We start from the raw sequence: 21,027 nt of genomic DNA, 5'->3' as shown, positions 1-21,027 counted from the left end.
CTTGAACATGCTGTGAGTTTATACTTTGTACTCCACATTAAACAATATCTCTGTGCTCACAATGTTCTAGAGTGGGCATTGATTACAAAGATTTCTGGGTTCATTGAGTGTTAATGGGAACAGGAAGACGTGTCTGTTTCTGGCCATTTCAGGCAAGTCCTATTGATGATCATGCTGAGTAGATTAACAGCGAGTGCCTTCAACGTTTCTCTGTTAAGGCTGTTATTAAATGAAATTGCAGTAGGAAGATAACATTAACATATTTTCTTAATTGTTTAAGGCCTGTAATTTGCTAGTTTGTGGCATTCCTTTTCTGGGGTCTATCCAAGAAAAGCTTTTTTTTTGTTCTGTGACAAGAGTATTTATCTTCCATTTGTCTGTATTGCTTAAAAATAATTTCCAGCAGACACAAGGAACTGCAGGTGCTGGAACCTTAGAACAAAACACAAAGTGCTGGAGGAATTCAATGGTTCAGGCAGCATCTGTGGAGGGAATGGACAGGTGACATTTTGAGTTAGGACTCTTCATCAGACTCAAAGAGTTTCCATTTCCTTAGACTCGACTTAATGGTTGAAGAAAAGGCCTGGATAGAGTAGATGTGGAGAGGATGTTTCCACTAGTGGGAGAGTCTAGTACCAGGGGCCACAGCCTCAGAATAAAAGAACATACTCCAATTTCAGGTTGTCCCTGCTTTCTCCCACCTTCCCCCCCCCCCCCCCCCCACCCCCACATCAGTCTGAAGAAGGGTCTTGACCCGAAACGTCACCTATTCCTTTGGTCAATAGGTGCTGCCTCACCCGCTGAGTTTCTCCAGCATTTTTGTCTACCTTTAGAAAGGAGATGAGGAGCAATATCTTTAGTCAAAGGGTGGTGAATCTGTGTAATTCATTGCCACAGAAGGCTGTGGAGGTCATCAGTGGATATTTTTAAGGTGGAGATTGATAGATTTTTGATTAGTACGGGTGTCAGAGGTTATAGGGAGAAGGCAGAAGAATGGGGTTGAGAGGGAGAGATAGATCAGCCACGATTGAATGGCGGAGTAGACTTGATGTGCCGAATGGCCTAATTCTGCTCCTACGACTTATGAAGTCTTTACAACCACAGAAACAATTCAGTTCTAGACAATTCCCAACAGATTTTACTATTCAGGCGAAAAACCAAGGCCAATTTTCAGTGGCCTGTTGACCGAGCAACTGTCAGCACTTTGTGGGAGGAGACTGGTGCAAGTGGAGGAAGCCCACACCGTCACAGGGAGAAGGTGCAAACTCCACACAGACAGCACCCGACGTCAGGATCGAACCCAGGTCTTTGCTGCTACAAGGCAATATTTCCTTCAGTTCGACAAGTCTCGCAGAAATGAAGATGTTTAAAAGAAAGAGAATATTAAGAAACACAACTCTCTGGGTGAAAACGTTTTTTTCTCATCTCAGTTTTAAATGGCCTCCCCTTTATTCTTAGACTGTGGCCCCTGGTTCTGGACTCCCCCAACATTGGGAAAATATTTCCTGCATCTAGCTTGTCCAGTCCTTTTATAATTTTATATTTTTCTAAGATTCCCCCTCATCCTTCTAAACTCCAGTGAATACAAGCCTAGTCTTTCCAATCTTTCCTCATGTGACCATCCCGCCATCCCGGGGATTAACCTCAGGAACATACGCTGCACTGCCTCAATAGCAAAGATGTCCTTCCTTAAATTAGGAGTCCAAAACTGCACACAATACACTTCTTCTTTCGTGTGGCGTTGGACAACTTGTTCTATTTGATCTTCCGTTTGTGCACGTCGAGTTGATTGCATTAGTCGAAACAGGGCGGCCCACGTGAAGGTTGCAATCTTCCCCCCCCACACAATACTCCAGATGTGGTCTCAATATTGGACGGAGTTTAGGGGGGAAATTTAAGAAGGTTTGGGTATAATGTTGTGTCACTCGTGAACAAATCTATAATATCTCATGATTGCAATTCATGTACACAATGGATGTAGTCTATCATTAAGACCTAAACACCAGATGACTACTCTGCATTGTGTTACCAGAGAATTTGACAAAGCATCTGTTTGACAGGATACAGTGATTTTAGATTTTCAAGATGAAACGGAGCAAAATTGCAATGATATGATTTATTTGTGGCAGTGCTGAGTATTTTAAGTTATTTACATTGAGAACTTATTTTATTTCTGGCACTTACATCAGCTGTAGCTGATGCAGACATTCTTTCACCAGGCTGCTTTTCATGCCTTCCTTGGTTTCTCTTCCTTGCTACTACTGACTCTCTATGTTCATAGGCAAGCAAGTAAAAGCAGGAAAGAAAACTCTTCTTTTGAACGCCCGAGGTTGTGGGGATAGTATATAAAACTATCATAAGTGATAGGAGCAGAATTAGGCCATTTGGCCCATCAAGTTTACTCCGCCATTCAATCACGGCTGATCTATGTCTCCCTCCTAACCCCATTCTCCTGCTTTCTCCCCGTAACCCCTGACACCCGCACTAATCAAGTATCTATATATCTCTGCCTTAAAAATATCCACTGATTTGGCCTCCACAGCCTTCTGTGGCAAAGAATTCAACAGATTAGATAGGGTATACCTTTTTCTCGGGATGATAAAATCAAAGACTAGAGGGCATAGGTTTAAGGTGAGTGGGGCAAAGCTTAAGGGAAATGTGCAGGGCAACTTTTCTATTTACACTGAGGCTGGTGGGTGCCTGGAACATGCTGCCTGGAATAGTAGTGGAGGCAGATACCATTCATGAGACATTTGGATAGCAACATGGATATGCAGCGAATGGAGGGATATGGATCGCGTGCAGGCAGAGAAGATGTGGTCTTGGCATCATGTTTGACACAGCCATCGTGAACCGAAGGGCCTGTCCTTGTGCCCTATGTTTCCTTGTTCTGGAATACACTTGGATAACATAACAATTAAAATCAATAAACTAGTGACCACAAAAAATCTTGTAGACAAAAATGCTGGAGAAACTCGGCGGGTGAGGCAGCATCTATGGAGCGAAGGAATAGGCGACGTTTCGGGTCGAGACCCTTATTCCACCTTCCCTCCCACACAAAAATCCCCCTAGTCCCTAGTGTATTCAAAGACAGTCCATACAAGTTAATAGTTGAGGTTAATGGTATGCAAGATCATGTTGGGTGCTGTGAGAAGCTGTGCTTGAATCTGATGAGACCAGATCATCAGGGGTCTCTAGAGAGGAGGTGGAGAATTATTTGTAAAGTTCAGGGAATTGAGGGCCGTGGGTATCTGGCACAGTAGAGGTGATTTGATTGTGATTGAGGCAGTGCAGCGTAGGTTCACGAGATAGATCCCTGGGATGGCGGGACTGTCATATGAGGAAAGATTGAAAAGACTAGGCTTGTATTCACTGGAGTTTAGAAGGATGAGGGGATATCTTATAGAAACATATAAAATTATAAAAGGACTGGGCAAGCTAGATGCAGGAAAAATGGTCCCAATGTTGGGCGAGTCCAGAACCAGGGGCCACAGTCTTAGAATAAAGGGGAGGCCATTTAAGACTGAGGTGAGAAAAAACGTTTTCACTCAGAGAGTTGTGAATTTGTGGAATTCCCTGCCACAGAGGGCAGTGGAGGCCAAGTCACTGGATGGATTTAAGAGATAGTTAGATAGAGCTCTAGGGTCTAATGGAATCAGGGGATATGGGGAGAAGGCAGGCACGGGTTATTGATAGGGGACGATCAGCCATGATCACAATGAATGGCGGTGCTGGCTCGAAGGGCCGAATGGCCTCCTCCTGCACCTATTGTCTATGTTTCTATGTGGCCTGGGCAGATGAGTACTGAATGCTGGGGTCTGCGTGAGGGATCACGGGGCCTGCTCCTGCTTCTAGTTTATTCAGTTATTTTGCTCTTGGGGAAGTGTGTCTGTGTTAAATGCAGTCCCAAACCACAGGGTGACACTGTTGTTGTGGAGGTTATTGTAAGCAGTCTTGAGGGTGAAGGCAGATGATTGATTGTTGCAACTTAATTTGTCCCATGTTTAAGTGTGCGGAGCCATGACCCCTTTCATGGGCTCTGCTGTGTTGTCGAGGAGTGTTGAATTACTCCGCTCGATTGTAAATGAACCGGCTGGAGAGAATGAATGGATGGGGGGAGATTACCAGGAGATAGATGAGACCGTGCTTGGATCGGAGCTCTTGGCAGCTCTCACATACCTGACTCTCATTGAAACATATAAGATTGTTAAGGGTTTGGACACGCTAGAGGCAGGAAACATGTCCCCCATGTTGGGGGAGTCCAGAACCAGGGGCCACACAGTTTAAGAATAAGGAGTAAGCCATTTAGAACGGAGACGAGGAAACACTTTTTCTCACAGAGAGTGGTGAGTCTGTGGAATTCTCTGCCTCAGAGAGCGGTGGAGGCAGGTTCTCTGGATGCTTTCAAGAGAGAGCTAGATAGGGCTCTTAAAAATAGCGGAGTCAGGGGATACGGGGAGAAGGCAGGAACGGGGTACTGATTGGGGATGATCAGCCATGATCACATTGAATGGTGGTGCTGGCTTGAAGGGCCAAATGGCCTACTCCTGCACCTATTGTCTATTGTCTATTGTCTATTGACTCTGAGCACACATTGAAGTGTGAGGATGAGCATTGCCAGGACATTAACACGGCCACACGTTTCCAGTGGATCTTTACTAACTGATTCAGTTTCACTCAGCCCAATACCTTTTGTTAAACACAGCAAAGAAAGCTTGTAGATTGCCAAATAACTCATTTCTAAGATTCAGGGAAGTAAAGTAACTTTGTCTAACTCGTCACTGGTGACATCGTTATTTAAACAAAAGGTTATCCTGACTGTCCTTCCTAGTCTGTGTTTAAATGCTAATGTTTCCCTGGGAACTGCCAAATACTTTGGATGCAGCAAGAAGCCTCAATTAAGTCCTATACATTATAAATCTATACATTTTCAGCTGTAAATTGAGGCATTGAAGCAAAAGTCCCCAGTCCCCAAAGACTGGATAGACTTGGTTTATACTCTCTAGAATTTAGGAGATTGAGAGGGGATCTTATAGAAATTTACAAAATTCTTAAGGGGTTGGACAGGCTAGATGCAGGAAGATTGCTCCCGATGTTGGGGAAGTCCAGGACAAGGGGTCACAGCTTAAGGATAAGGGGGAAACCCTTTAAAACCGAGATGAGAAGAACTTTTTTCACACAGAGAGTGGTGAATCTCTGGAACTCCCTGCCACAGAGGGTAGTCGAGGCCAGTTCATTGGCTATATTTAAGAGGGAGTTAGATGTGGCCCTTGTGGCTAAGGGGATCAGAGGGTATGGAGAGAAGGCAGGTACGGGATACTGAGTTGGATGATCAGCCATGATCATATTGAATGGCGGTGCAGGCTCGAAGGGCCGAATGGCCTACTCCTGCACCTAATTTCTATGTTTCTATGTTTCTATTCCATAGAAACATAGACAATAGGTGCAGGAGGAGGCCATTCGGCCCTTCAAGCCAGCACCGCCATTCATTGTGATCATGGCTGATCATCCCACAATCAGTCCCGTACCTGCCTTCTCCCCATATCCCTTGATTCCACTAGCCCCTAGAGCTCAATCTAACTCTCTTTTAAATTCATCCAGTGAATTGGCCTCCACTGCCTTTTGTGGCAGAGAGTTCCACAAATTCACAACTCTCTGACCTCCCCTTTATTCTTAGACTGTGCCCCTGGTTCTGGACTCCCCCAACATTAGGACATTTTTTCCTGCATCTAGCTTGTCCAGTCCTTTTATAATTTTATATGTTTCTATAAGATTCCCTCTCCTCCTTCTAAATTCCAGTGAATACAAGCCCAGTCTTTCCAATCTTTCCTCATTTGACAGTCCCGCCATCATATAACCATATAACATATAACCATATAACAATTACAGCACGGAAACAGGCCATCTCGACCCCTCTAGTCCGTGCCGAACACATAATCTCCCCTAGTCCCATATACCTGCGCTCAGACCATAACCCTCCATTCCTTTCCCATCCATATAACTATCCAATTTATTTTTAAATGATAAAAACGAACCTGCCTCCACCACCTTCACTGGAAGCTCATGCCACACAGCTACCACTCTCTGAGTAAAGAAGTTCCCCCTCATGTTACCCCTAAACTTCAGTCCCTTAATTCTCAAGTCATGTCCCCTTGTTTGAATCTTCCCTACTCTCAGTGGGAAAAGCTTTTCCACGTCAACTCTGTATGGATCCACATCCTGGGGATTAACCATGTGAACCTACGCTGCACTGCCTCAATAGTAACGATGTCCTTCCTCAAATTAGGAGACCAAAAATGCACACAATACTCCAGATGTGGTCTCACCAGGGCCCTGTACAACTGCAGAAGGGCCTCTTTACTCATATACTCAAATCCTCTCCATATGAAGGCCATTAGCTTTCTTCACTGCGTGCTGTACCTGCATGTTTACTTTCAATGACTGGTGTACAAGGACACCCAGGCCTCGTTGCACTTCCTTTTTTCCTAATCTGACACCATTTAGATAATAATCTGCCTCCTTGTTCTTGCCGCCAAAGTGGATAACCTCATATTTATCTACATTATACTGCATCTGCCACGCATCTGCCCACTCACTCAACCTGTCCAAGTCACCCTGCAACCTCCTAGCATCCTTGTCGCAGTTCACACTGCCAGCCAGCTTTGTGTCATCTGCAAATTTGCTAGTGTGACTTTTAATTCCATCATCTAAATCATTAATATATATTGTAAATAGTTGCGGCCCCACCACCGAGCCTTGCGGCACTCCACTCGCCACTGCCTGCCATTCTGACAGGGACCCGTTTATCCCTACTCTTTGTTTCCTGTCTGCCAAACAATTTTCTATCCATGTCAATATCCTACCACCAAAACCATGTGCTCTAATTTTGCCCACTAATCTCCTGTGCGGGGCCTTATCAAAGGCTTTCTGAAAGTCCAGATACACTACATCCACTGGCTCCCCTTCATCCATTTTACTTGTCACATCCTCAAAAAATTCCAGAAGATCAGTCAAGCAGGATTTCCCTTTCATAAATCCATGTTGACTTGGACCAATCTTTTTACTGCTATCCAAATGTTACTCCAGTATTTTTGTCTACCTTCGATTGTCCAGCACCTGCAGTTCCTTCTTAAACAGGGTATGCTAAGGATAGGACAGGTGCATGGATAGGACAGGTTTGGAGGGATATGGACCAAGCCCAGACAGGTGGGACTAGTGTAGCTGGGACATGTTGACCGGTGTGGGCAAGTTGGGCCGGAGGGCCTGTTTCTATGCTGTATCACTCTGTGACTCTATGACTTATGCTTTGATGAATGCAGGATACAATACTGAGCACAACTAAGGTGCAAGCTGGTTGCTGTCTGTTGCCTGAACAATGATGTTGCTTGCAAGACCACCAGGTGTTTGACCGTCAACATTGAGCTTTGAACTTGACGTGCTCATCTTTCCCCAGGTGGATGCCTTGAGACTTCGGCTGGAAGAGAAGGAAAGCTTTCTGAACAAAAAGACAAAACAACTGCAGGACCTTACGGAGGAAAAGGGAACACTTGCCGGAGAAATCCGTGACATGAAGGATATGCTGGAAGTGAAAGAGAGGAAGATTAATGTTCTCCAGAAAAAGGTAGGCCACGAAAATACACCAAGACATAACGTTCTGCTTTTCACCTTTAGAACTTTATTCCTTGGAACGCATGGTAATTATTATAATTTTTTTTTTAATACGCAATTGTAAAGGAAATTGGGCTTGAACTTACAAATGCTAATGGCAATCATTTATCCAGTCATTTCAGTTTTATAGCTAAAAATATAATGGATGATATTCTAAAGGGCCTGCCCCACTTACGGGGTTTTTTTCGGCGACTGCCGGCACCCGTCATAGTCGCAGCAGGTCGCCGAAAATGTTCAACGTGTTGAAACTCCATCGGCGACCAGAACAAGGTACGACTCTTTGGGAGACTGCTCACGACCATACAGGCTTCACCCCGCGACGTGCCGCCTGTACGGTCGTGAGTAGTCGCCCAAAGAGTCGTACCTTGTTCTGGTCGCCGCTGGATTTTCATCATGTTGAACATTTTCGGCCACCTGCAGAGACTAGGACGGGTGCCAGCAGTCGCTGAAAAAAATCATGTAAGTGGGACAGGCCCTTTATACTACCTTAACCTTCACGGTAATGTCATCCTATTATCATCCTTACTGTAACAGTCTGTCGCCTTAATTCTACAATGTATTTCCAGCTCATGTTAGGACAGTGTTGAGGTCAGTCATTAAAGGACATTGACATCTCTCATGTTATGCATCTAACTACTTTTTCTGCAGTTAATTCTGTAAATCTTTATTTTTTTTAGTCTAGTAGCATCTGATTTCTTTGTTTAGAAGTACTCTTTAGAACAAGGGTTCCCAACCTGGGAGAAATGTTTTGGAAATTTAGTGGATTCCGAAACATTTACCCCAGGGGGATAAATTTGTCGATTCTGGATTTGTACATATTTTTTCTCATTGACTGGGTTACTGATTGGGGATGATCAGCCATGATCACATTGAATGGCAGTGCTGGCTCGAAGGCATACTCCTGCACCTATTGTCTGACTGTGTTTGATTCTGGTATCTGGTCATCATTAGTTGTTCATAAATAAGTGAAATAACATTGTTACGTGCGATTAAAGTTGCCGGGGGTAAACGGGACGACAAAGGTTGGCAACCCCTGGTCTACAAGAAGCTCAAAGTTCCATTGAACTATTTAAGCTCTGCTTCTCTAGAGAACTGGCAATACATATTTGAATTCTGTTTACACGAAGCACAGTTTCTTACACTAATGGACGACATGCTGCTTTGGTAATCTTTTTTTTGCAAAAATCTATTGAATTCCAAAACATTCTGATTAGTTACTGCCAATTCTGTGTCGCCATCATCACTGTGCCATCCAGATGATCTATTTATCTGGAAAGTTGTAATTATCTACACCTTTTCTGTGTCTAGTCACATTTTAGTTTAGTTAATAATTGTCACATGTACCGAGGTACAGTAAAAAGCTTTCTTTGCCTGCTATCCATTCAAAGAAAAGACTGTGCATAAATACAATCAAGCCGTCCACAGATAAAGGCCACAACATTTAATGCAAGATTTAAAATTGAAATAATTTTGAAATAATTTTGATAATATTTTAAACTTTATTTCCAAGCTTTACAGCAGCTATTCTATATTTCATTCCCACCTGCATGATAACTCTTCCTCATATTCCTCAAATGTTTTCATCTCTAATAGTAATCTCCAAACAAATTACTAGCAATGCAATTTTTGTCGTGAAAATATTTATCTGCTTATTGCTACAACTCGTTGTCACAGCTTCCTCCGTGTCTGAACCAATTTGTGTTTAGTTTTCAGCAATTGTCTCTTGCTGCATAAGTTCCCTCCTTATCCTCAGTCTCTCCTGAATACGGCCTTTGCTTTAGTTTAAGTTGAGAGATCCAGCATGGAAACAGGCCCTTTGGCCCACCGAGCCCACGCCATCCATTAACCGCCAGTTCACACGAGCTTTATGCTATCATACTCTCACCCACTCCCTACACACGAGGGGTAAGTTACACAAACCAAGCAACCTACAAACCTGCACGTCTTTGAGATGTGGGAGGAAGCGCAAGCAGTCACAGGGAGGACGTGCAAACTCCACGTAGGCAACAACTGAGGTCAAGATCGGACCAGGTCTCTGGTGCTGTGAGGCAGCAGCACTACCAGCTGCGTTCCTCTATCTGCTCTCATGTTATTTCTGCTCTTTAAGCTGAAACTCTATGCAATTGTCTCCATTGCATTGGATCTGTTTCCAATTGAGGGTATGCGGTGATTTGTCTGAGCACCTGTGGCTCTAATGCTATCTCTGTGACCTTCCCCATGTGGGGATAATGTCATCTTTTGTTCCTGATGGCATAAATAATTCCCCCAGGTCAATTATTGGAAATAGATCAGCTATAAATCTATCACATTCCTCAGCGCCTCTGAGCATTGGATTCCTTTGGGTCAATTCTCTCCTTCTAGCAATCCGTACCGAAGGCCCACGCGAGCCTTTTGAAAACTGGAGCTCAGATTCAATACGTCTGAACTATTTTTAAATATTTCATCTCCCTTCTCCTTGTGTCGTTTGGATCCTGATTTGAAAGTATTTATAAACTCCACACAGCATTAAACTATTTTCTAAAAGCTTTCCTAACCCGATCTCTTCTCTTCCCCCGCCCCCAATAATTGTAGAGGGTTCAAAGATGCTGTAGGAAGGGCCAAGATAAAGAACATAAATAACAAAGGCAAGGATGACACAAGGGAACGAAATGAGCTTCAGCAAGAGGTTAAACAAACAATTAGAAAGGCAAACAAGGAATATAAAAATACCAATAAATGTTAAAAAAAAAAGGTAAGAAATTTCATGAGCACATAAATAACAAAGTTAAGATAGGGCGAGGGCATTCAAAGGATGAGTGACATAAACTCACTGGAGATGATACTGAAATGGAAAGGATATTAAATAAATTAATTGCCTCGGTTTTGGAAGAGAGTATCAAAGAGAAGATGGCAGCACGATAGAAATGAGGTAGAGATGCAAGGAACTGCAGATGCTGGTTTAGGAAAAAAGACACAAAGTGCAGGAGTAACTCAGCGGGTCAAGAAAACCTCAGAAAAAGGTATGACTCTTTGGGCGACTACTCACGTAAAGTGGCGGGGTGATGCCTGTTTGGTTCCACACCCACCACCCACTGTGTGAAAAAGCTGCCCCTCACATCTTAAACCTATGCCCCTTGGCTCTTGATTCCCCTACTCTGGGTAAAAGATTCTGTGCATTCATGCTATCTGTTCTGCCCATGGTTTTTTTGCACCACTTGAAGATCACCCCTCAGCCTCACCTGCATCAGACAAGACTTTGCACCCTAGCTACAAGACAAAAGATATGATCAAAGGCAAGTGTGCTTCAAGACACTGAGAACACACGTGTAATAGTGAGGGGAATATGTATTTTCTTTGCGTTGAACAAAACTAAATGGGGAAATAGGTGTCAACAGAATAATTAATTAGTTTCATGTTTCATTACTTTGATGTCCATCTAGTAGTGTGCGCTAAAAGAGACAGTTTAAAACATTCACAGGGAACAACGATCTGTTTCCAATTGAGGGTATGCGATGATTTGTCTGAGCACCTGTGGCTCTAATGCTATCTCTGTGACCTTCCCCATGTGGGGATAATGTGATCTTTTGTTCCTGATGGCATAAATCTGGTTTTTGCAAGATAGTTCCAGCTAAATGCTATTTCCTGTGATTTCATAGCAGAGCATGCATAGCTTAATTACTTCCTTCCTGCTCCATCCGGAATATAAAACAGCGTATTACATATATCTAAATTGATCTTACTTTTCACTTCGTAAGACATGAGTGAATAACTGTTTAAGCAGGAACTGCAGATGCTGGAAAATCGAAGGTAGACAAAGGTGCCGGAGAAACTCAGCGGGTGCAGCAGCATCTATGGAGCGAGGGAAATAGGCAACGTTTCCTATTTCCCAAGGGTTTCGGCTCGAAACGTTGCCTATTTCCTTCGCTCCATAGATGCTGCTGCACCCGCTGAGTTTCTCCAGCACTTTTGTCTACCATGAGTGAATAACTTACTATTAATAGTGATGCAAAAACACAGCTGGTTTCCACCACAGCATCGAAGCTAGAGAAAGCTTCACGATCGTGAATATTTAATTTCCACAGATGCTGCTCGTCCCGCTGAGTTCCTCCAACATTTTGTGTCTATCTTCTCACTAAAGAAGAATATTGGTTGAATTTGGGGGTTTTGGGGAATTTGTTTGGCCGTATAATTATTTATTTTCCCATTTTGATCCTATAATATCGGGCATTTCAGTAAATGCCAGTCATCCTGATCGAAATAATATTTGTATTTCAATGTGTTAGTGATCCCGCTGCTTACTCCATCTATATGACGGCTGTACATTTACTCCAGTGAATTAAGTTCAGTTATGAAAGTAAATACTTCAATATGATTTGATTAATAAGCAATGAAACTTTATTTCAGTATTTGCCATCTCTGTTTTTCTGCCTCACTATTAATTCCATCTTATTAGACATTTTGCTGTTCGGCTTAGTTTATTGTCACGTGTACCGAGGTACAGTGAAAAGCTTTTTGTTGCGTGCTAACCAGTCAGCGGAAAGACAATGCATGGTTATAATTGATCCATTTACAGCGTATAGATACATGATAAGGGAATAACGTTTAGTGCAAGGTAAAGCCAGCAAAGTCTGATCAAGAATACTCCGAGGGTCACCAAAGAGATAGCAGTTTAGCCCTGCTCTCTGCTTTGTGGTAGGATGATTCAGTTGCCTGAAAACAGCTGGGAAGAAGCTGTCTCTGATTCTGGAGGTGGCTGTTCAATTTTCTCCGACTCCTACTGAATGACAATTTTTTTTACCCCAACCCTTAATCTATTTTCAAAATGCCTGGATTGCCACAGTTATTGGATGGACGGAACAAACATCAGCATATATCCTGCTTATGGGAAGGTGGTTGGCAAATATCAAGTTGTTCTATTTATCACCGATTTCTCAGCAATGGAAACCTGCTTGAAGAAGATAGCCATTCACTCACTCAAAGTTAATGATCAGCTTTAAAGCCCTGTCCCACTGTACGAGTTCATTCCAAGAGCTCTCCCGAGTTTAAAAAAAGTCAAACTCGTGGTAAGCAGGGAGAATGAACGTAGCGGGTACGTCGGAGCTCGGGGACGTCTCTTAGCGCTAACGGCAGGTACTCGGGAAGACTCGCTAACGGCAGGTAAGCTCGGGAAGACTCGTGAAGATTTTTCAACATGATGAAAAATGTCCACGAGAGCCCCGAGTACCGACGAGTGGCCATTACCGTAAATCTCCGAGTTCGAATCAGGGCAAACTCGGGAGAAATCTTGGAATGAACTCATGCCGTGGGACAGGGGTTTTACTGAAGTTTTTAGACAAATATTCGACCATTTTGTTCATGTATACTCCATTTAGTTGTGCACAGTTAAAATGACTGGGCTGGACATGTTTCAGTACCACAGTATGTAGTATCAAGAATGCAAAGCAAATTCAGTGCGCGCATAAATTTATCCATGGCACCATTTATAAAATGTTCACTGACTCAAATTAAATAGCGGTGAACACCAGGGGGAACTTAATTACTGAACTGAGGGGAAAAGGCCCAGAATGGTAATTAAAATCCACGCGATGATTTTAACTCTCATTTCCCAACCTGTAATTATTTCAGTGCTGAGAGTGGCAGTCGCAGAAATACATGAGAATACAACCTTTTACCCCTTACCATCCTCGCGTCTTGTTGAATATGAATTCTGTATGGATGTTCTGCTGACAAATTCTTGGAGACAATGTGAGTGTGATTGTGTGCCTCTAGGACATGCTAAGGGTGTAGCTGCTACCCTGAGCTCTCGCCTACATTTGCCACCCAACCTCATGGAGTTTGTGCTATGCTTCATCACTAAACTGGCTTATGTTGGGCCACTGGATTGATCGAGGTGGACATGCAACATCCTGATATCCCTTTTAGAAAGGCAGCTTGCTGAAGGCACAAGAGGCTAAACTGTTGCTAAACACAGAGTGCTGGAGTAACTCAGCGGATCAGGCAGCATCTGTGGAGAACTATGGATTGGTGACGATTCAGGTCAGAACCCCGTCTATCGCCTCTCTGTCACCTATCCATGTTCTCCACAGATGCTGCCTGACCCACTGAGTTACTCCAGCACTCTGTGAAACGTCACCTATCCATGTTCTCCACAGAAGCTGCCTGACCCGCTGAGTTACTCCAGCACTCTGTGAAACGTCACCTATCCATGTTCTCCAGAGATGCTACCTGACCCGCTGAGTTACTCCAGCACTCTGTGAAAAGTCACCTATCCATGTTCTCCACAGATGCTGCCTGACCCTCTGAGTTACTCCAGCATTTTGTATCTAGCTTTGGTGTAAACCAGCCTCTGCAGTTCCTTCCTACATAAACTGTTATAATGGACACGTCATCCCAAATACATCAAACAAACACCAGTCCTTCATCGCATTTGGGATGGTGTCCAGGCTTCCAGCACGGATGACAATAATAGTTTTTTTCCCCCCTTTTAACTTTGTGTTTGCGAACTTCTAAAGGTTTAACAGAAATCTTGTTAAATACTGTTGAAGCAATGAACTTGTGACCATTGTTCTGTGCAATTTGTGCAGCACGGCTGCATAACAAATTTTCTTGTGAACTTGCGTTCCTTTTCAAACTATAGCAGCAGAAAAAAAGTCCAATGAAACTTAGCGAAATGATTCTGCTTTAGGGGGTGTTTAGAGGATACCAGATGTGTTCCATATGATACAACTTTTAATACAATGAACAAAACAGATCACAACAAACTAGCTTTTAAGTATGTTGCACAAATACTGTTTCATATGAGCTCGACGGTGGTCTGTTTATACAATTTCTTAGTGACGAGGAGTTCAAATAAATAAATTGTCTTTTAAAGAAAAATAATGTGGATTGATGTGGAGTGAGATGTGATATTGAGATTGAATTGCCTGGAGTGCAGTGGTGGACTTGTTACATGCAGCTTTAGCAGAGGCACATGGACTTGGTGTGTGTGAAGGCTGTTTAAGTATTCTGCTTTGTAGCACAGCATCATGCTGATGAAAGTAACTTAGTTCAGAATCTATATATATATATATTGCTAAAACTCTCATCTTGTTTGTTTGAATGTGTGCGTGCATGTGATCCCGAAACCCCACCAAAACGGTACACAATAGCGCTACAATTTTTGGCCCACCTTCCCATTGTCCTGCGATGCAAATGAAACAAGCTTTCTTCAGATTGATGGTATATTTTACAAGTTATTCACGATTTAAACTTTACAAAAATCACTTTCCAAACCACTTTTCCACTTGCCCTGCCCGTCCGCTGCGTTCAACGTCACCGTGACGCCACAACGGGATCCCGAATTTAATTTACATAAATAATCACAATTGATTGATTGACATTGATTTTATTCTAAAAAAATCTAACATCAAATTCTTCCGTTTTAACAGCTAAAATTTAGGGGAGGAAGCAGAGGAGGGTTGGTGGAGGGTGGGGAGAGGGAGGATAGGGGACTGAAGAGGGAGAGTGAGATGCGTTCACATTGATGTTATATTTTACAAGTTATTGCCATTTTGAACGTTAAAAACGTTGCAGTCGCGCTCCCGCTTGCCGCCCGCACCTGCGCAGTTGGGGGCTATGGATGAGTGGTGGAATATTGGGTTGGGGGACGGGGCCCAACGGGTCCGCACTTGGTCTAGTGCTTAATAAAGATTAGCTACTGTTGGATTATGTATGTGTGGGAAGGAACTGTAGTTGCTGGTTTAAACCGAAGATGGACACAAAAAAGCTGGAGTAACTCAGCGGGACAGGCAGCATCTCTGGAGAGAAGGAATGGGTGATGTTTCGGGTCGAGACCCTTCTTCAGACTTCTGGAGATGCTGCCTGTCCCGCTGAGTTACTCCAGCTTTTTGTGTCCATCTATCGTTGGATTATTGATTTTCAGTTAATTTCCTCTTTATAGCAGAATTTGGCAGTGTGCTATTTTGGTTGTTCTAAAAATAGTTGTTGAAATAAGCCTTTACTAAGGTAATAGTCCAGAGCCCAGCCTGTGAATGTGGAGCAGAACAACAGACAGCCAACCATGTCATCTCTAGGTGCCTGCTCTACCACCCACCACATGGAGCTGTGTTAGGGCCTGGCAGACATTGACGCCAACACAGACAACAACCTGGCTGCTCAACACCCGGCGCGAGACCTAACTATTCCTTTGGTTTATTTATGTTTCATTCGCAAGAAGAAGAAGTGGACAACCTACTCTGAATCTGTTAATAAAACGACAGCTGGACTTTGTAAGCTGCCCCGTGCTGTTCCACACCTGGACTAAAGCATGGGCAGTAGCAGAGAGCTGGGGTCTGGAAAGTCTGGAAAATATTTTTCCCACTTGGCGCCATTTCTTTTCTGTGAGGCCCTGAATTAATTAATTAGTTAGTTCATGCATCATGATCGATTTGTGAGTTGTAATTCTGGCAGAATCCAGTATCATTGTAAGAGGGCGTGCGATGGCGCAGCGGTAGAGTTGCCGGGTTCGATCCTGACTACGGGTACTGTCTGTATGGAGTTCGTACGCTCTCCCCGTGACCTGCGTGGGATTTCTCCGGGTGCTCCGGTTTCCTCCGAGATTTTTGGTTTCATCCCACACTCCAAAGATGTACAGGTGTGTTAGTTAATTGGCTTAGGTATAAATGTAAGATTGACCCCTCGTATGTGTAGGATAGTGTTAATGTGCGGGGATCGCTGGTCAGTACGGACCCAGTGGGCCGAAGGGCCTGGTTCCGCTCTGTATCTCAAAAACGTAAAGTAAAGATGCATTATTCGTCAAGGATGCTGTGATTAAGTCAAACTATTTTTGCATAGTCAGAAACAATGCAATAAAAATGGCACATTATTTTTATTTTGAACTTGGAAACAAAAGGAAAAACTAATACCACATGTTTTTTGTGGCTCATTTTGTGGGCTTCATAGCTAATAGTGAGGCATAGATAGGTTGGACAAACAAAACCATTTATTCAGGGTGAAAATGTCAATACCAGAGGGCACAGCTTCAAGGTGAGAGGGGCAAAGTCGTGAGGGGCAATGTTTTATACACAGAGGGTGGTGGGTGCCTGGAACGAGCTGACAGGGGTGGTTGTGGAGACTGATACAATAGTGGTGTTTAAGAGGCTTTTAAATAGGCAGCTGGATATTTGTAGGGCATGGAGAGATGTGGATGATGCAGATGAGATTGGTTTAATCCAGTGGATGATGCAGATGAGATTGGTTTAAACCAAATTTCGTTTGAACCTCGTGTGAGGTTCAAATGACAAATAAAAGGTATTGTATTGTATTGTATTGTATTTAGCTTGGCATCATGTTTGGTGTGGACTTTGAGGCTTGAGAACCTGCTCCTGTGCTGTGCTGATCTATGTTTTAGCGTCATCTATGAATACTGCTTTCTAATGTATCTGTGTCTCTCTATAATGCAGACATCAGACAAGAGTTTATTTCTATTTTATGGACTCTTTAGTTAAAGCCCTTGTAATGGGGCTAGGATGTTAATTGGATAAATATTTATTTTTATTTCATGAGTGTTGGCACTGCTGAGACTGAATCCAATGTGGGGAGCTCAGCAGGAGAATGCCTCTTCCATATAAAACCCTCCAGCTTTATCTTACATAGAAACATAGAAACATAGAAAATAGGTGCAGGAGGAGGCCATTCGGCCCTTCGAGCCAGCACCGCCATTGATTGTGATCATGGCTGATCGTCCCCAATCAATAACCCGTACCTGCCTTCTCCCCATATCCCTTGACTCCACTAGCCCCTAGAGCTCTATCTAACTCGCTCTTAAATCCACCCAGTGACTTGGCCTCCACTGCCCTCTGTGGCAGGGAATTCCATAAATTCACAACTCTCTGGGTGAAAGGAATTTTCTCACCTCAGTCTTAAATGGCCTCCCCTTTATTCTAAGATCTTCAGTTTAATTCAATCAAAAGGAAACTCCGGTTGGAGTTGCAATAAAACAAACTTCCTTGCATATGTGAACGTATGTGAACAGTCCACAAGCAGAAGAAACCTATCCTGAGGTTGGGACTTGGTTGTTTTGAAGGAAGAACCCATTTAACATACTTAGTATGCATATTATTTAAAAATGGATAGAACGTGTTCCGTCTGTAATGTTGGCCTTTCTGGTTCACATCCACATTCTGGATCGTAGCTGAAAATTAGTTTATCTAATTGCCTGTTTCAAGCAGAATACCATTGTGAAGTCATTGCTGTCAAGGGCGGTACGGTTTGCTTGGCACAGGTCAACAATCGCAGGGCTGCAAGCACTAATTTAATTCAGATGTACAGAGCTATAAGTACATCAGAGTTTGATTGAAGGCATGCATCAAAATCAAGTGTTATTGGGACCCCACTGTCTTTCACTGTGTCATTTTCAGAGTACTGATTGGGGATGATCAGCCATGATCACATTGAATGGCTCGAAGGGCCGAATGGTCTACTCCTGCACCTATTGTCTATTGTTTATTTTCCTTAGATTTTGTATTAAATGCATTTTGACCAACAAATACAACATAGTATAGTGAAGATTGACACAAGTAGCAGGAGTAACTCAGCAGGACAGGCAGCATCTCTGGAGAGAAGGAATGGGTAACGTTTCGGATCGAGACTCTTTTTCAGACCCGACCCGAATGTCACCCATTCCTTATCTCCAGAGATGCTGCCTGTCCTGCTGAGTTACACCAGCTTTATGTGTCTATCTTCTGTTTAAACGAGCATCTGCAGTTCCTTCTTACACATAGTCTAGTATAGTACAAGAACAAGGCCTTTGGCCCACAATGTCTGTGCTGAGCATGATGCCAAGACCAACTCTTATCTGCCTGCCATAATCCATCTTGCTCCATTCTCTGCATGTCCATGTGTCTACCTGAATGCCATTAGTTTATCTACCTCCACCACCACCCCTGGCAGTTCCTTCCAGACACTTACCACCCTCTGTGCAATAGAACAGGCCTCGAATACCACCTTTAAACACTACCCCTCTTATCTTAAGGTTATACCCTCTAGTCTTTAACATTTCCATCCTGGGAAATTCTGACTGTCTCTATCACAGCCTCTCATAGTGTTACCTACTTCTATCAGGTCTTCCCTCAATCCCTGGCCTCCCAGAGAATACAATCCATCTGTCCAAGCTCTCCCCTTAGCTCATACCTCCTCATCCAGGCATCATTCTGGTAAACCTTCTCCACACCCTTTCCAGACCCTCCACACCCTTCATGTAATTCCGGAAGTGGCGGCGCTGTTGAACAGCTGCGGCTTGCCTGCAGTTCGTCTATTTTTATTTTTGTTGTTGTTATTTTTTGTCTTGGTTTAGTTACATTTTAGTTTATTAGGTTGTGTTATGTGTGGGGGGGGGGGGGGTGAAACATGTTTTTTTGTCTCTTCCTTCGGCGGAATGCGACTCTTCTTGTCGAATCCCCCCTTCTCTGCCTCCGTCTGCGCTGAGGTCTAATGGCGGAGCTGGCGGCCTCCAACCTGCGACCGACCTCGAGGCTCCGGAGGCAGAGCCAGCCAGGACTTACCAACGCGAGGCTGGCCGAATTCGGAGCTGTGGTGGCGTTCCGGTGGCTGAGGCGGCCCGACTCGGGGCTGTGGCGGCGTTCCGGCGTTCCGGTGGCTGAGGCGGCGTACCGACGTTCCGGGGCTCGGCCGAGGGCCCAGTGGACGACATCGTCGGGAGCTCGCAGGTCACAGGCTGGTGACCTGTTTTTACGGAGCTCCCGCAACTACAGCTGCGTCCGCTGGACTGGAGGGCGGCATCTTCGGCAGCTTCGACCACCCCGGGCCGCGGAGCTTGAACCGGCCCGTGCGCGGAGCTCGGTTGAGCCACGGGACTGACTTACCATCGCCCGGTGGGGTAACAACATCGGAGGCCTGGATCATCTCAGTGCAGAGGGAGAATAAGGAGGGAAGAGACAGAGACTTTAAGACTTTTGCCTCCATCACAGTGAGGAGGTGCCTAGTGAACTCACTGTGGTGGATGTTAATTTGTGTTTGTTGTGTGTTTTGTTATTTATTATTATATGTATGACTGCAGGCAACGACATTTCGTTCAGACCGAAAGGATCCCATGACTACACCAGAATTTGAAAGATGGGTTATTTTACGAAGATGCCCTTGTTAATACAATAAAGTGCCCCTTGCTGTCTGAAGATACAGATGATGCCAGATTCCGAGCAGTCTTCTTCTCCCCAAATCCAAGGAACCTGTTGTCTCTTACTGTTTGTATAGGAAGGAACTGCAGACGCTGGTTTAAACCGAAGATAGACACAAAATGCTGGAGTAACTCAGCGGGATAGGCAGCATCTCTAGAGAGAAGGAATGGGTGATGTTACGGGTGGAGATCCTTCTTCAGACTGATGTCAGGGGAGAGGGAGAGACAGAGATAAGGAAGTGTGAAGTGTGAAAACAGGACAAAGGAAATGGAGATCAAGGAAAATGTAGAATGCATCATTGCTGGCTGGGAGAAGGTAACAACAAAGCAAACATAGATAAAATGTAGTCGGAAACAGTAAGACTGGTGGGGGAACTGGGAAGGGGGAGGAGATGGAGAGAGAGGGAAAGCAAGGGTTATTTGAAGTTAGAGAAGTCAATGTTCATACCGCTGGGGTGTAAGCTGCCCCAGGTGCTGATCCTCCACTTTGTGTTGGGCCTCACTCTGACAATGGAGGAGGCCCTGGACAGAAAGGTCAGTGTGGGAATGGGAGGGGGAGTTGAAGTGTTGAGCAACCGGGAGATCAGGTAGGATTATGCGGACTGAGCGGTGGTGCTCAGTGCTTGCTCTTTAGCTGTTCCAGCTGACAACTAAGCAGCCCACCATGTTGGCAAGTCTAACACTTGTCTTGCATGCATGGCTGTGCAACCCCTATAATAACCTGCTGTTCTGACCATCTTCCAGTCTACTTTGGCTACAGGTGAGTTTAGTTTAGTTCAGGGACACAGCATTGAAACAGGCCCTTCGGCCCACCAGGTCTAGGCTGACCATCGATCACCCATTTACACTAGTTCTATGTTATCCCACTTCCACACCCACTCGCTACACACTAGGGGACGATTTACAGAGGCCAGTTAACTTACAAACCCGCACGTCTCTGGGATATGGGAAGAAAGCGGAGATCTGGAAGAATGCTCACTTCATGAAGCTAGTTATAGCCTTTGAAAAAAAATGAGGAGCAGTCTGATAGCCCTGTCCCACTGTACAAGTTCATTCCAAGAGCTTTCCCGAGTTTAAAAAAATTCAAACTCGTGGTAAGCACGGAGAATGGACGTAGCGGGTACGTCGGAGCTCGGGGACGTCTCTTAGCGGCTTGTAACGCTAACGGCAGGTACTCGGGAAGACTCGCTAACACAGACTCGTGAAGA

General features: G+C 44.2%; 1 protein-coding gene across 8 annotated transcripts in view; it reads left to right on the top strand.

Annotated features, from left to right (window-relative positions):
- The window catches only part of erc2 (ELKS/RAB6-interacting/CAST family member 2), a 569,575-nt gene that overhangs the window by 182,830 nt on the left and 365,718 nt on the right, over positions 1–21,027 (top strand). For all 8 annotated transcript variants that reach the window (XM_033036569.1, XM_033036567.1, XM_033036568.1 and 5 more), the window contains one exon: positions 7,454–7,621. In XM_033036569.1, the coding sequence (XP_032892460.1) occupies positions 7,454–7,621 (168 nt within the window). The remainder of the gene's footprint in view (positions 1–7,453; positions 7,622–21,027) is intronic.

This window comes from Amblyraja radiata, chromosome 18 (genome assembly GCF_010909765.2).
Source record: "Amblyraja radiata isolate CabotCenter1 chromosome 18, sAmbRad1.1.pri, whole genome shotgun sequence".
In the NCBI taxonomy this organism is placed as follows: Eukaryota; Metazoa; Chordata; class Chondrichthyes; order Rajiformes; family Rajidae; genus Amblyraja; species Amblyraja radiata.
This window is presented reverse-complemented; position numbering and strand designations above follow the sequence as displayed.